Source organism: Lotus japonicus, chromosome 2 (genome assembly GCF_012489685.1).
Source record: "Lotus japonicus ecotype B-129 chromosome 2, LjGifu_v1.2".
Lineage (NCBI taxonomy): Eukaryota > Viridiplantae > Streptophyta > Magnoliopsida > Fabales > Fabaceae > Lotus > Lotus japonicus.
The window spans coordinates 60,162,973-60,174,995 of NC_080042.1; the positions used below are offsets into that span (position 1 = coordinate 60,162,973).

The following is a 12,023-nucleotide window of genomic DNA, read 5'->3' on the forward strand; positions in this document are numbered from 1 at the left end:
GGTGGAAACAAGGAATTTTCGCCCCAGCAGATAAGGCCGCCAATGTTGAATGGTCAATGCCACTGCCATCAACTTCTTCTCGTAGGCTGACTTTGTTAAGTTACGAACCCCCAAGGCCTTGCTGAAGTAAGCTATCGGATTCCTCCCTTGCATTAGAATGGCCCCAATTCCATTCCCGGATGCATCACACTCCAAGAGAAACTCTTTGTCAAAATTTGGAAGGGCCAAGACTGGTGTTGTTGTGAGCTTCTTTTTCAAGATATCAAAGGATTGTTGTGTCGCGGGTCCCCATTGAAAAGCGTCTTTTTTCGTAAGTTCTGTGAGAGGCTTGGCTAGCTTGCCATAATCCTGGATGAATTTTCTGTAGTTCCCTGTCAAGCCCATGAAGCCTCTAACGCCTTTGGCGTTCTTAGGAGTAGGCCAATTAACCACACTAGTGATCTTACTTGGATCAACCGCAACTCCTTGTTCCGATATCAAGTGCCCAAGGTATTCCACGGTTCGTCGTGCAAAGTGACACTTCTTTTGGTTTGTTGTTAGCCTTTGCTGTTGGAGAACTTGCAGCACTACCTCTAAGTGTGAAAGATAAGATTCCCAAGTCTTGCTATACACAAGAATGTCGTCAAAGAAAACCAGAACTCCCTTCCGTAGCATGGGCCTGAACACATCATTCATAAGGCCTTGGAATGTTGATGGAGCATTCATGAGTCCAAACGGCATGACCATGAACTCATAATGTCCTTCGTGTGTGCGGAAAGCAGTCTTGTGCACATCTGCAGCTCGAGCACTTGATAATACCCAGATTTCAAATCCAACTTAGAGAAATACCTAGCTCCATGTAATTCATCCAATAGCTCTTCTATGACGGGAATGGGAAACTAGTCGGGGATGGTAACCTTGTTCAAAGCCCGATAATCAACACACATTCTCCATGTGTGATCTTTCTTCTTCACCAAGATCACGGGGCTTGAGTACGCGTTGTGGCTCTGACAAATGATTCCCGCTGCGAGCATTTCCCGGACTTGCTTCTCAATCTCATTCTTGTGAAGATGAGGATATCGGTAGGGACGCACATTTGCAGGTCCTTGGCCTTCCTTGATGTTTATACAATGCTCTCTCCCTCTACTCAGTGGAAGTCCCTCCTTCTCTTCAAAAACTACGTTGTATTTGCTCAATAAATCCTGCAATTTCCCTTGTTGTTCTGTCGCGAGTCCCTCCTCAATCATGGGTTGTGGACTACCACGATCCCTAGACCACAAAATTCCAGCCTCTTATCCTCTAGCCTTGCGGATTATGCACTGCAACGCTACCATGGAATCATTGCCTGCAGTCAGCCCCTGTAGCTTCACCCATTTTTCCCCTTCCTAGAATTGCATGGTGTGTTTCTGCCAGTTCACCATGGTGTCTCCCAAGGTATTGAGCCACTCAATGCCCAGAACCATATCAGGGCCACCTAATTCGAAGAGATGGGATGCACAGTTAAGCCTGTAATCGCCAATTTCCATACTAATGTGCCTAAACCTTCCCCTAGCATGGGTTTGGTACCCATCACCGAGCTTAATGGTCATGCGCGGGGTATCCTCGATCTCCCATCCTAGGCGCTGCACTAGTCGTTGATCAATGAAATTGTGTGTTGCGCCGCTATCCACCAGCACCAACACGTAGGGCTGAGCATCGGGTGGGTTCAAGCGAAACATGTCGGGTTTGAACGGATTTGAATCTAACATATTGAAAACCGACTCCGCCCGTGATTGATTTTGAGTGTTTTGGGTTTGGGTAATCTGGGTTGGCGGGTGAATTGGGTGGGTTGGGCGCGGGTTTGGCCACCACCAAACAAAGAGAAGATCAACCAGAAAAAAAAATCAGAGGAGAAGATGTAAACTGTAAAGAGTTATTGAATAGAAGAAACAATACATCCAAGGGAAATAATGTTCAAGAACGAGAGGCCCAAGTCGATTGTCCTTTGCATTTTTAGAACTCTGAGATGAAGCTAAATAAAAGAGTCATGGTGATGGTGAAAAAATTACCCAGCATGAACAAGAGTAGACATGAGAAATGAGAGAAATGAATAGAAGACCAAGATGAAATATTGAGTGAGAAATGGTTTTTGGGTAGATTATCCTTGTTTTTTTCTTTCTCCAGATGAATTGAGAAGCAGAGAGAGAGAGAGAGAGAGAGAGAGAGACGAGGGTGATGCCGTGATGATCTGATGAAGGAAGGTGGAAGAGAAGGATTTTCTTTCATTCATTAATGTTTTCTCTCTCCCTCTTCATTTATTTGCTTTTCCAATATTTAAAAGTTAAATTGTTGTTTATTGAACAATATTGGGAAGTACACCTACCTAGTGGTAGAGCATTATGATATTGACTAGTCATGTCACTGAGCACTGGTAGCAGAGGATTAACGTGTAGCAAACATTCTTATTTTCTACTATGTATTTAATCGGGCGGGTTCGGGTACCGATGGGGAAATTATTTTGAAACCGAACCCGCCCGTTAACACCCGTTCCAAACCATTTTTTTCACCCGTTGACCCAGAAACCCGTCCAAGTCCGCCCGTTTTGCTTTTTTTAACATCGGGTAAACCGGGTCCGGGTCGGTCCGGTTATTTTGCTCACCCCTACCAACACGAGTACACCATGGATGGTGCCCTGCAACGTCATAGTCTGAGGCTGCTCTTGAGGATTTCGCGTGATATTGTTGAAACTCATCATGCTAATCTCTCCCCGGACTTCCTCGTCCTGTCCTTCTACTTCTACCGCCAAGATGTTCCCTTCTTCTAGGTCTTCATCGTCTTCCTCAACGATTAATACCCTCAGCTGCTTATCAGGACATTGGTGCATCGGGTGATATGGCCCTCCGCACTTAAAACACTGGCCCTTCTGCCTCCGCTCCATGAGTTGTGGATATGTGAGGTGTGAAAAGCCCCTATCGCGTCGGGCCTCATTAGGATTTTTGTTTTCTACCTTTGGGCCATTAAAAATAGGTTTGTTCGCGGGCCCAGGTTCCTTGGCCCCTTTTACCCACACCCAATCTGTTTCGCCGGGCCGACCCATGCTGCTTGACCCAATCTTCAAACTCGTTCCTCCAAACCCAGAGCTCCGGGCATAACCCGACCCATTATCTCCCTTAATCTCCTTCTCCACCACTCATGTTACCACCAACAACTTGGATATACTCACGTCACCCATTGCTGCTAAGCTTCGAACCTTTCCACGTATTTCTTCCTTCAAGCCATGTAAGAAATACCCTTGAAACTGCTTATCTGGAAGCTTAGGAATCTGAGTTGTAAGATACTCAAATTCCGTAATGTAATCGTCGACGGTACCGCGTTGGCGGAGCTCCGTCAACTGTTCATACACATCCCCTTCACCATGTCCATCGTAACGCTCCAACAACGCAGCTCTCAATCGCTCCCATGTGAGTGGTCCCTCCGATTCAAGGAGAGCGTTGTAAAAGTGGATCGTTGGCCCCTCCATGCTCAGCTGAGCCAGGCTGACCTTGACCTCCTGTGATGTTTCCTGAACACAGAAGTACACCTCAGCTCGCGATATCCACCCTGCAGGGTCCTTGTCGTCGAAGAGTGGTAATTCCACCTTCTTCACTGATTTACAGAATTCCGCTAATGCATCCCCGTGTAATTGGTGAGTACGACGCTCCTTGTCTCCTCTTGGGCTCAGATCCAGAGTATGCGTTTGTGTTCCCGTTTTGATGCCGGAAGCACCTCCTTGATCACGGTTGACACTTGCTTCCTCTGTCTGATGGGTTTTGCCCATGGATTTCTCCATCTTCGCTACTAGCGATGTCAGGTCCTTGACCGCCGTCATAACAGCAGCCAGCGAGGATCGCATCTCTGCGAGCTCGTTCTCTAAAGCCTCAATTTTCGCCTCCATGTGAGTCACCGTTTGCTTGGTTTTCTTGGTTGGCATTCACAGGTTCCGTCGATTGGATCCGGCAGGTCGAACCAATTTGTTAGGAATCCCCAACAATGAATCACAGAAAACAGAGGATTGAACACAGAAGTATCAATGATTGTTTATTTAACTATGAAGAATTTACAGAAAGGGAATTGCAATCCGAATCTGCCCAGAGCTAAGCTCCTAAAGGAAGCATCATTGCTTCCTTGCATCATTGCTTCCTTTCCATATCACAAGTGCAAATATCTGAAGATGCCTCTCAACCTCTCCTGCACTCTCCTTATATTCAGGAACTAATACAATCATCTTCTCTCACCATTCTGTTAGATAGTTATCCCGTAATCCCTTTCTTGCCCCTTCTAGAGTAAACTCTCCATACCCTTGGGCCTGCCACCTCATTATGGACTAGAATCTCTTGTGGGTCTGCTAATGGGCCAACGTTCCTAACTGTAAGTTTTCATGTGTGGGGGAGAAAATATTTTGTAGGAAGCTACTGAAACTCGTTTTTATGAGAGGAGATATGATTCTAGGACGAAACTGGATGGAAACATACTATTAGTTTACGGGCCAAGAATATTAATAAAGCATTCATTTGTAGCCAATTAGTCTCAAAATATGACGAAAAGGCCTGCAAAGATTATTAATCCAAAGACCAGACAGCCAGATTAGAGAGATATGCACCTTGAATTTGAAAAACTCTCGAAAAAGTGGTTATAATATATGCTTTGCCCTAGTCCTAAATTAGAACTACAGATGAAAGTTGATCCCCAATGACAAGCGAACGTGCATTTTCAGGGGCAGGTTTGAGCCCTACTAAGCCTTCCACCCCCTTCTCTTCACTCGATTCAAGAATGCAGTCGAAGTCCCCTCCACTCTTCTGTTTAAAATCCATTTGGATAGATAGTATGGCTTCAGAATGTTAAGTTAAGGCTAGGAAAATAAAAGGTCTCAGTTTCATGGAAAATTCTTATATAAGCAAAGAAAAAGTGTTTGGTTTTGATTGATTTGAAATGTTTTCCCCTCTTTTTGAGGAGCTGTCTTCATAAGCTTTTATTGACAAATTGTTATAGTTATGAAGTAATTTAATTCAACCACAAATTCAATTTACAATATAAAGTAGCGTAATTGTTGCATTTTAAATTGTCTGTTGAAATAGTTCCAAATTTTTATAATTTTAAAATCAATTTTAAACAAATACCCCTATTTCAAAAAAAAATCCCATAAATCCATTCCAGGGAAATTGAGGTTGGTACATTCTTGGGTTTTCTTCAACTTACATAAATGTATTCCCACAATATATATGCACTAACGGTGTACAAAAATTAATATACACGATTAGTTAATTAAATTTCACAAAATTGTGTCACATTAATTAATTAATTAAATCAATTCCTTACTAAGGGTTTTCCCACATGGTTTTTCCTAGTAAGATTTTAACGAGATACTTTCTTCAGAGATGATATCTTTGGGGTAGCAGCGTGGAAGAAGGTGTTAGGCGTTTTGTTTCAACGTCTGGGGGCTATGGTTGTGTTTGGCCTTGGTTTCTAGGTTGTGAGAGCAACGACTTTTGATCTGACGTTGTATGGTAGGCTCGTCCGATTGAGTCAGTGTACGTACGCACGGTCCTCCGGTGGTCGTTACTGCTGGAGTGTATCATGAAGTTGTTGTTATTGCCCTTGAAGCTAGGTGTCGAATGCGACTGAGATGCTCGACATTGATTGCATTCGTTGTTTATAGTCGTTTGTTTGCAGTCATTGTCATTTGTAGTTGGTATTTATCATCGTTGTTTGTGGTCGTTATTTACGTCGTTGTAATTATTCCATAGTCGGGAGGATTTGTATCTCGACTTGTTATTCAATATAAAAGATTTTTGCTTTAAAAAAAAAATTATTCCATCAAATGCTTAAAATCTAATTGACAATGCATAATAATTATTCTCGAAAATCTATGTTGTTCTCTTTTGTTGATACTCTTTTTTCTTGAAGTTAGAATTATTCATCATATATGGTGGTATATTTGGGTTGATGCTCCAATAGTGTTGTTGTTTGGATTCTGTACTATCTGGATTCATTCATTCACACTCTCACAGCTTCACACCATTGACTTGTGACTTTTCTTCCTTCATTCACTCTCTTCACTCTCTTTCACCAGATCCACACTCACTCACTCACCATTTTCCCGAGAAAATCCTCCATTTTCCATGAAAATCCTCTCACCCTAGATCCCCAATGGTCGCCACCACCACCACCTCTGCAAAACCCGCTTCATCTCCAATGGATCTCCTTCACTCCCTCTCCCTCCCTCAATCCCTCAAGTTCAAAACCAAGCAACAAGAGCTTCTCCTCCGCGTCACCACTCTCACCCTCATCTACATCCTCGCCTTCATCACGCGCCTCTTCAGCGTCCTCCGCTACGAATCCATGATCCACGAATTCGACCCTTACTTCAACTACCGCACCACCCTCTACCTCACGCGCCACGGCTTCTCCGAGTTCTGGAACTGGTTCGACTCCGATTCATGGTACCCCCTCGGCCGCATCATCGGCGGCACGCTTTACCCTGGCCTCATGCTCACCGCCGCCGCTCTCTACAAAATCCTCCACTTCCTCCGCTTCGCTGTTCACATCCGCGAGGTCTGTGTCCTCACCGCGCCGTTCTTCGCCTCCAACACCGCCATCGTCGCGTACTTCTTCGGGAAGGAGATTTGGGACTCCGGTGCTGGGATCGTCGCCGCCGCGCTCATCGCGATCTGCCCTGGATACATCTCGCGCTCTGTTGCTGGGTCGTATGACAATGAAGGGGTGGCGATCTTTGCTCTGCTTCTCACGTTTTACCTGTTTGTGAAGGCGGTGAACACTGGGTCGCTGGCGTGGTCGCTGGCTTCGGCGTTTGGGTATTTCTACATGGTTTCGGCGTGGGGTGGTTACGTTTTTATCATCAATTTGGTGCCGCTTTATGTGTTGGTGTTGTTGGTTACTGGGAGATACTCGTTGAGGCTTTATGTTGCTTATAATTGTGTGTATGTGTTGGGAATGTTGCTTGCCATGCAGATTAGGTTTGTGGGGTTCCAGCATGTTCAATCTGGGGAGCACATGGCTGCTATGGGAGTGTTTTTCCTGCTTCAGGTTACTTGCATTCACCTTGTTGAGTTTATTTTTATCAGTTTTTAGAAATGGTAGAGAATTTTATAACAAGCTTCTTGCTATATTGATGTGTGTGCATGTGCTTTGAGGAGCTTGGATTGGGTATTTTAAGTTTGTGGTCCTACCCTTGATGGGAAAGAAAAGGGGGAGGGGGTTGATGTATGGTTTAGTCTTCAATAACTGGTTTGTCTTGGGAGATTTAGCTTCTCTGTCAGGGGTTAATTCAAGTTTGATTTGGGATTAATGTATATGCAAACAAAAAGAAATTGTTGTTGGGATGAATCCTTACTTTGAGTGTCTCTCATTTCACTATTCGGAAACCCCTTTTTTCTGTAATTATTTGTAAAATGTAGTTATAGTGTTTGCTTTATCTATACTTGCTTGGGTGATGTTAAATTATGTGAAGAAATAGCTTTTGTAGGTGGGTGGTTTTGGCTAGTTGGCTTGTTTTGTAGTATTGGGAAATGGTTTTTGTTGTTGCAAAATTTTGTGATAATGTGTGATTTGCTTACTGTGGATTCAACCGGATCAGTGCATCTGTTTATTTGTTTAATTAAGTTAGCATGGGGGATCTATTATGGCACTGACTTGGATTGTTTTCCAGGTGTTTTTCTTCTTGGACTATGTAAGGCATTTGCTTGGTGATAAAAAGTTGTTCCAAGCATTTTTGAGGATCACCGTAACTGGTGCAGTCGGTGTTGGTGCCATTGCCTTGGGAGTGGGCACAGCAACTGGTTTTATTTCTCCATGGACTGGAAGGTTTTACTCCTTGCTTGATCCAACGTATGCTAAGGATCATATTCCAATTATTGCATCTGTCTCTGAGCATCAGCCTACTGCTTGGTCATCCTTCATGTTTGATTTCCATATCTTGTTGTTCCTTTTCCCTGCTGGGCTCTATTTTTGCTTCAAGCGCTTGACTGATGCCACAATCTTCATAGTTATGTATGGTCTTACAAGCATGTATTTTGCTGGTGTTATGGTTCGGTTAATTCTTGTCGCTACCCCTGCTGTATGCCTCATTAGTGCTATTGCGGTTTCTGCCACTGTGAAGAATTTGACTCAGGTGGTGAGGGCCAAAAGCCAGGCTGGTCAAAGTGGATCTAGTAAAGGAACTAGTACTACAAAAGGTTCTTCAAAGGTTAGATTTTTTGGAGTAATTAGTTGAGCAAAGGGCTTATCCAGACTTGTTTCATTCTACTCTTTTTATCTTTTGTCTCTCCTTTTTAATTGCTTGCTACTAGTACCAATAAATAGTGTGCCTATCTTTTGTGCCCACTTGTTGCATTTTAGTTATTATATAGGAAAGGTGAATTGGATTTTGCTTGATATTTTTCAATAATATTACTCACATGGATACTGCTGCCTGACATAAAGTTTGGTCATAGCCATGTTTTTCATGGTAATTGCCATGCCATATATACTGACTTCATTAGTTCATCTTTTATCAGCTACACTCTTGAACAATGCATTCGGATAGTGTTTTTGTCTCTTAATTTATGCAAGAAACCGTTTTCATGTCAAATATTATTTTAAATGGTGATGTAGCGATTTTAATACTTTATGATTACATATATACAGGGTGTAATTGATAATTCCCAGCCTTTCCAAAAGAACGGTGCTATGGCGTTACTTCTTGGTGCTTTTTATCTGCTCAGTAGATATGCTATTCACTGTACTTGGGTCACATCTGAGGCTTACTCATCTCCCTCAATTGTCTTGGCTGCAAGGGGTGCCCATGGCAACAGGGTCATCTTTGATGACTACCGTGAGGCTTACTTTTGGCTTCGACAGAATACACCACCAGATGCCAAGGTGATGTCATGGTGGGATTATGGTTATCAAATCACTGCCATGGGAAACAGAACAGTTATTGTTGACAATAACACTTGGAACAATACACACATAGCTACTGTTGGGCGTGCAATGTCATCTTATGAGGATGAGGCTTATGATATAATGAGATCGCTTGATGTTGACTATGTATTAGTCGTGTTTGGTGGTGTTACTGGTTATTCTTCTGATGATATTAATAAGTAAGGCTACCTAAACTAATGCACTTTACTTTTACATCCATTTTTACTTAATTCATGTACCCATTTCTTTATGTGAAATGATACTTAGTCAACCATTGCATACACAGCTTTGCCTTGCACAGGTAGCTCCATTCTAGTTGTTGAGAATATTATAGCTTTTTTAAGTGATGTGATTGTGAACTCTAACTTAGAGCCTTTTGTTTGGCACTCATGTGAGTGCAAGGGGTCTGTAGGTAGCATCACTCTTTCTCTATTTTTGGGATTGATCATTTTATTTTCAAAAGCTGGTGTATTATTCTTTAGTCTGTCCTTATCCTTTATTTGTTTCTTACCATCTCCTTTCATATCTCTTGTGCATACTATCTCTTCATATTCCTTAGAAAATTTTTTTTTAATAGGAAACATCATCAAGTTGGTGCATATTGGCAGACTATTTTGATATAAATAGGAAAGGGAAAACTTGGGTCAAATATATTTGTCTCATGGTTTCTTCAGTAGTTTTTGTGTCTTGTGGCATGCAAAAATATATCCCCACGTTTCTAATTGCGTGATCTTTCCGTTGCTAAACTTTTTTCATTTACAAATATGTAAATCTTCTTGTCCTGGATATTGACGCTTCTGTTATCCCTCTGATTTTTTATTTCTCGATTGCTATCATTTGAATAAGTATTTCTCTGTTTTGCCTGCTTTAATGCTTCCAACATTTTTGTAAGAAATACCTACTTTTTGTGTAGATTTCTATGGATGGTGAGAATTGGTGGTGGAGTTTTTCCTGTAATAAAAGAACCTGATTACCTTGTCAATGGGGAGTATCGTGTGGATAAAGGAGCAGCTCCCAAGATGTTGAACTGTCTCATGTAAGTTTCTAGCGCTATTACTTGGGCTTGGTATTTAAGTTATTGTCGAAGTCGCAACAACTCTATATGCCTACAACTGTACCAGTGTTTGGGTTTGGAATAAAACTATTAACCAAAGTTGGCTGATATGATTTATGCGATAATAGGATGATATAGTTGAACTTTAACTCTTTAGGCCACTGACACTGAGGTTTAACTTTGTTATGTTAGAGTAATTTTCTGTTCTCAATGCATTTTGCATTACCATTTACTATACTGCTCGAGTATATTACTATGCACTGCTACTTGGATTATGTTATGAGTGAGTTAGACAACTCAGTATGACAGCTGTTAGTGTAACTGCCATCTGTTAAGGCAGTTACACTTGGTTCCGTGTAGAAATAGCCACTCTTTTACTCCATTTAAATGTAATGACAGGAGAATTAACATCTCTGAAATCTCACTTGCTTTTCAAAATTTTCTCTCATTTTTTCTTGCCTCTTTCTCATTAAACTAGGTAGGAATCCCTGTGCTATGTTTATGGCCTTATCTAGTAGGTGCCATTTTCTTAAGCAAAAAAAAAGTAACAAAGAAGGAAAATGATCAGGATTTCAGAATGACAGTATTTGCTGATATTTCGGTATAAAGACACTTGCTGAATTGATACATGGTGATTTAATTAGATGTTCTCTTCATCTATCATTCTTAGGTACAAGCTGTCTTATTATCGGTTTGGGGAGCTGACAACAGAATATGGCAAACCACCCGGGTAAGTTCCATGGCCCTTGTTGTTGTTATACATAATTTAACAAATTCACACCATATAATCTAGGTGTCCTTACTAATAGGAACCCTATATTATTTGTCATTATGTTTCAGTTAGCATGATTAGACTGAAATTAGCAATTGCTGATATATCCTCACAAATATGCAACTAGTCTGTTTAGAATTTACCTATGCACCCATTTCCTTAATTTAAGGGTAGGAAATGCAATTGTACATTCATGTTATTGACAGAGGGAATATTAAGAACCAATGCACCTATTTCCCTGATTTAAGTGTGGAAAGTGCAATTATACATTCATGTTATTGACAAAGGGAATATGAAGAATCTATGCCACATGATTAGCTATATGGAAATTGGAAATCATGCTTGTTAAAAATACTGAAATGTTATCAATTTTTTGGAGTTAAATAAGTTTCTAATTCTTAGAAAAAAAGCCCGAGTATGTTGTGCATAAGCTTGGGTAGAGTGTCCCTTGTAATGTTATCGCATTTCCAAAGACATTAATGGACTTGAATGAGGTTTTCTAATTGGCCTGGTAGTAATTTGTGAATATTATATACATGGGTGTAAACAATGTTCTGTATTCTAACATAGAGAACTCAGTATTTATTTGTGATAAAACTACCTTTGTTGAACTGTTTTTTTACTTGAATTTTTTTTTTACAAAATGGGAAATAATAACCGTACATGGACAAGTGTTTGCACAGATATTTTTTGTTCTGTTCTGATTAAAGTGATGTACATTTTTTTGTTTATAATTACATTATTACATTACAGCTATGATCGTGCAAGAGGTGTTGAAATTGGAAATAAGGACATAAAGCTGGAGTACTTGGAAGAGGCGTTCACTACCCAAAATTGGATAGTTCGTATTTATAAAGTGAAACCACCTAAAAATCGGTGGTAAGGCCAAACTTCAATCCCCCCAACTTCCTCACAGCCTCACAAAAATCGAAAAAAGGACTTTGTTTTCTCTGCGGGAAATGATAGCATTCTAGTGAACTTGAGAGCTGAAATTCTGTTAGTTATATCATATAGATTGGGACTAATTTTTGAAGTATTTATATGTAGAATACTAGAATTCAGTTGAGGTAATTTTATGGATTTTTATTTTAATTTTGTTACAGTTTTTCATTTGCACAATTTAACCTGTTGGCTTGTTACCTCTTTTCTGACGTGAATCATACAGAAAGGGCTCTCTTTTTTTACACAAAAAAGGATAAATATTGGGTTGTTTGATATGCCACGCTTTGTGGGAAACTAGGAAATACTCATTTGCTTAATCTCGTTTAACTAGTAATTTTT

At 40.9% G+C, this 12,023-nt stretch overlaps 1 protein-coding gene across 1 annotated transcript; it reads left to right on the top strand.

Moving 5' to 3' along the window:
- Window positions 1-5,935: 5,935 nt before the first annotated feature.
- LOC130738617 (dolichyl-diphosphooligosaccharide--protein glycosyltransferase subunit STT3B) lies at window positions 5,936-11,834 on the top strand. The gene is made up of 6 exons (XM_057590684.1): window positions 5,936-7,041; window positions 7,664-8,200; window positions 8,641-9,095; window positions 9,830-9,952; window positions 10,641-10,700; window positions 11,496-11,834. The coding sequence occupies exons 1-6, from the start codon at window positions 6,145-6,147 to the stop codon at window positions 11,623-11,625; spliced, it is 2,202 nt and encodes a 733-aa protein (XP_057446667.1). The 5' UTR covers window positions 5,936-6,144; the 3' UTR covers window positions 11,626-11,834.
- Window positions 11,835-12,023: the final 189 nt, after the last annotated feature.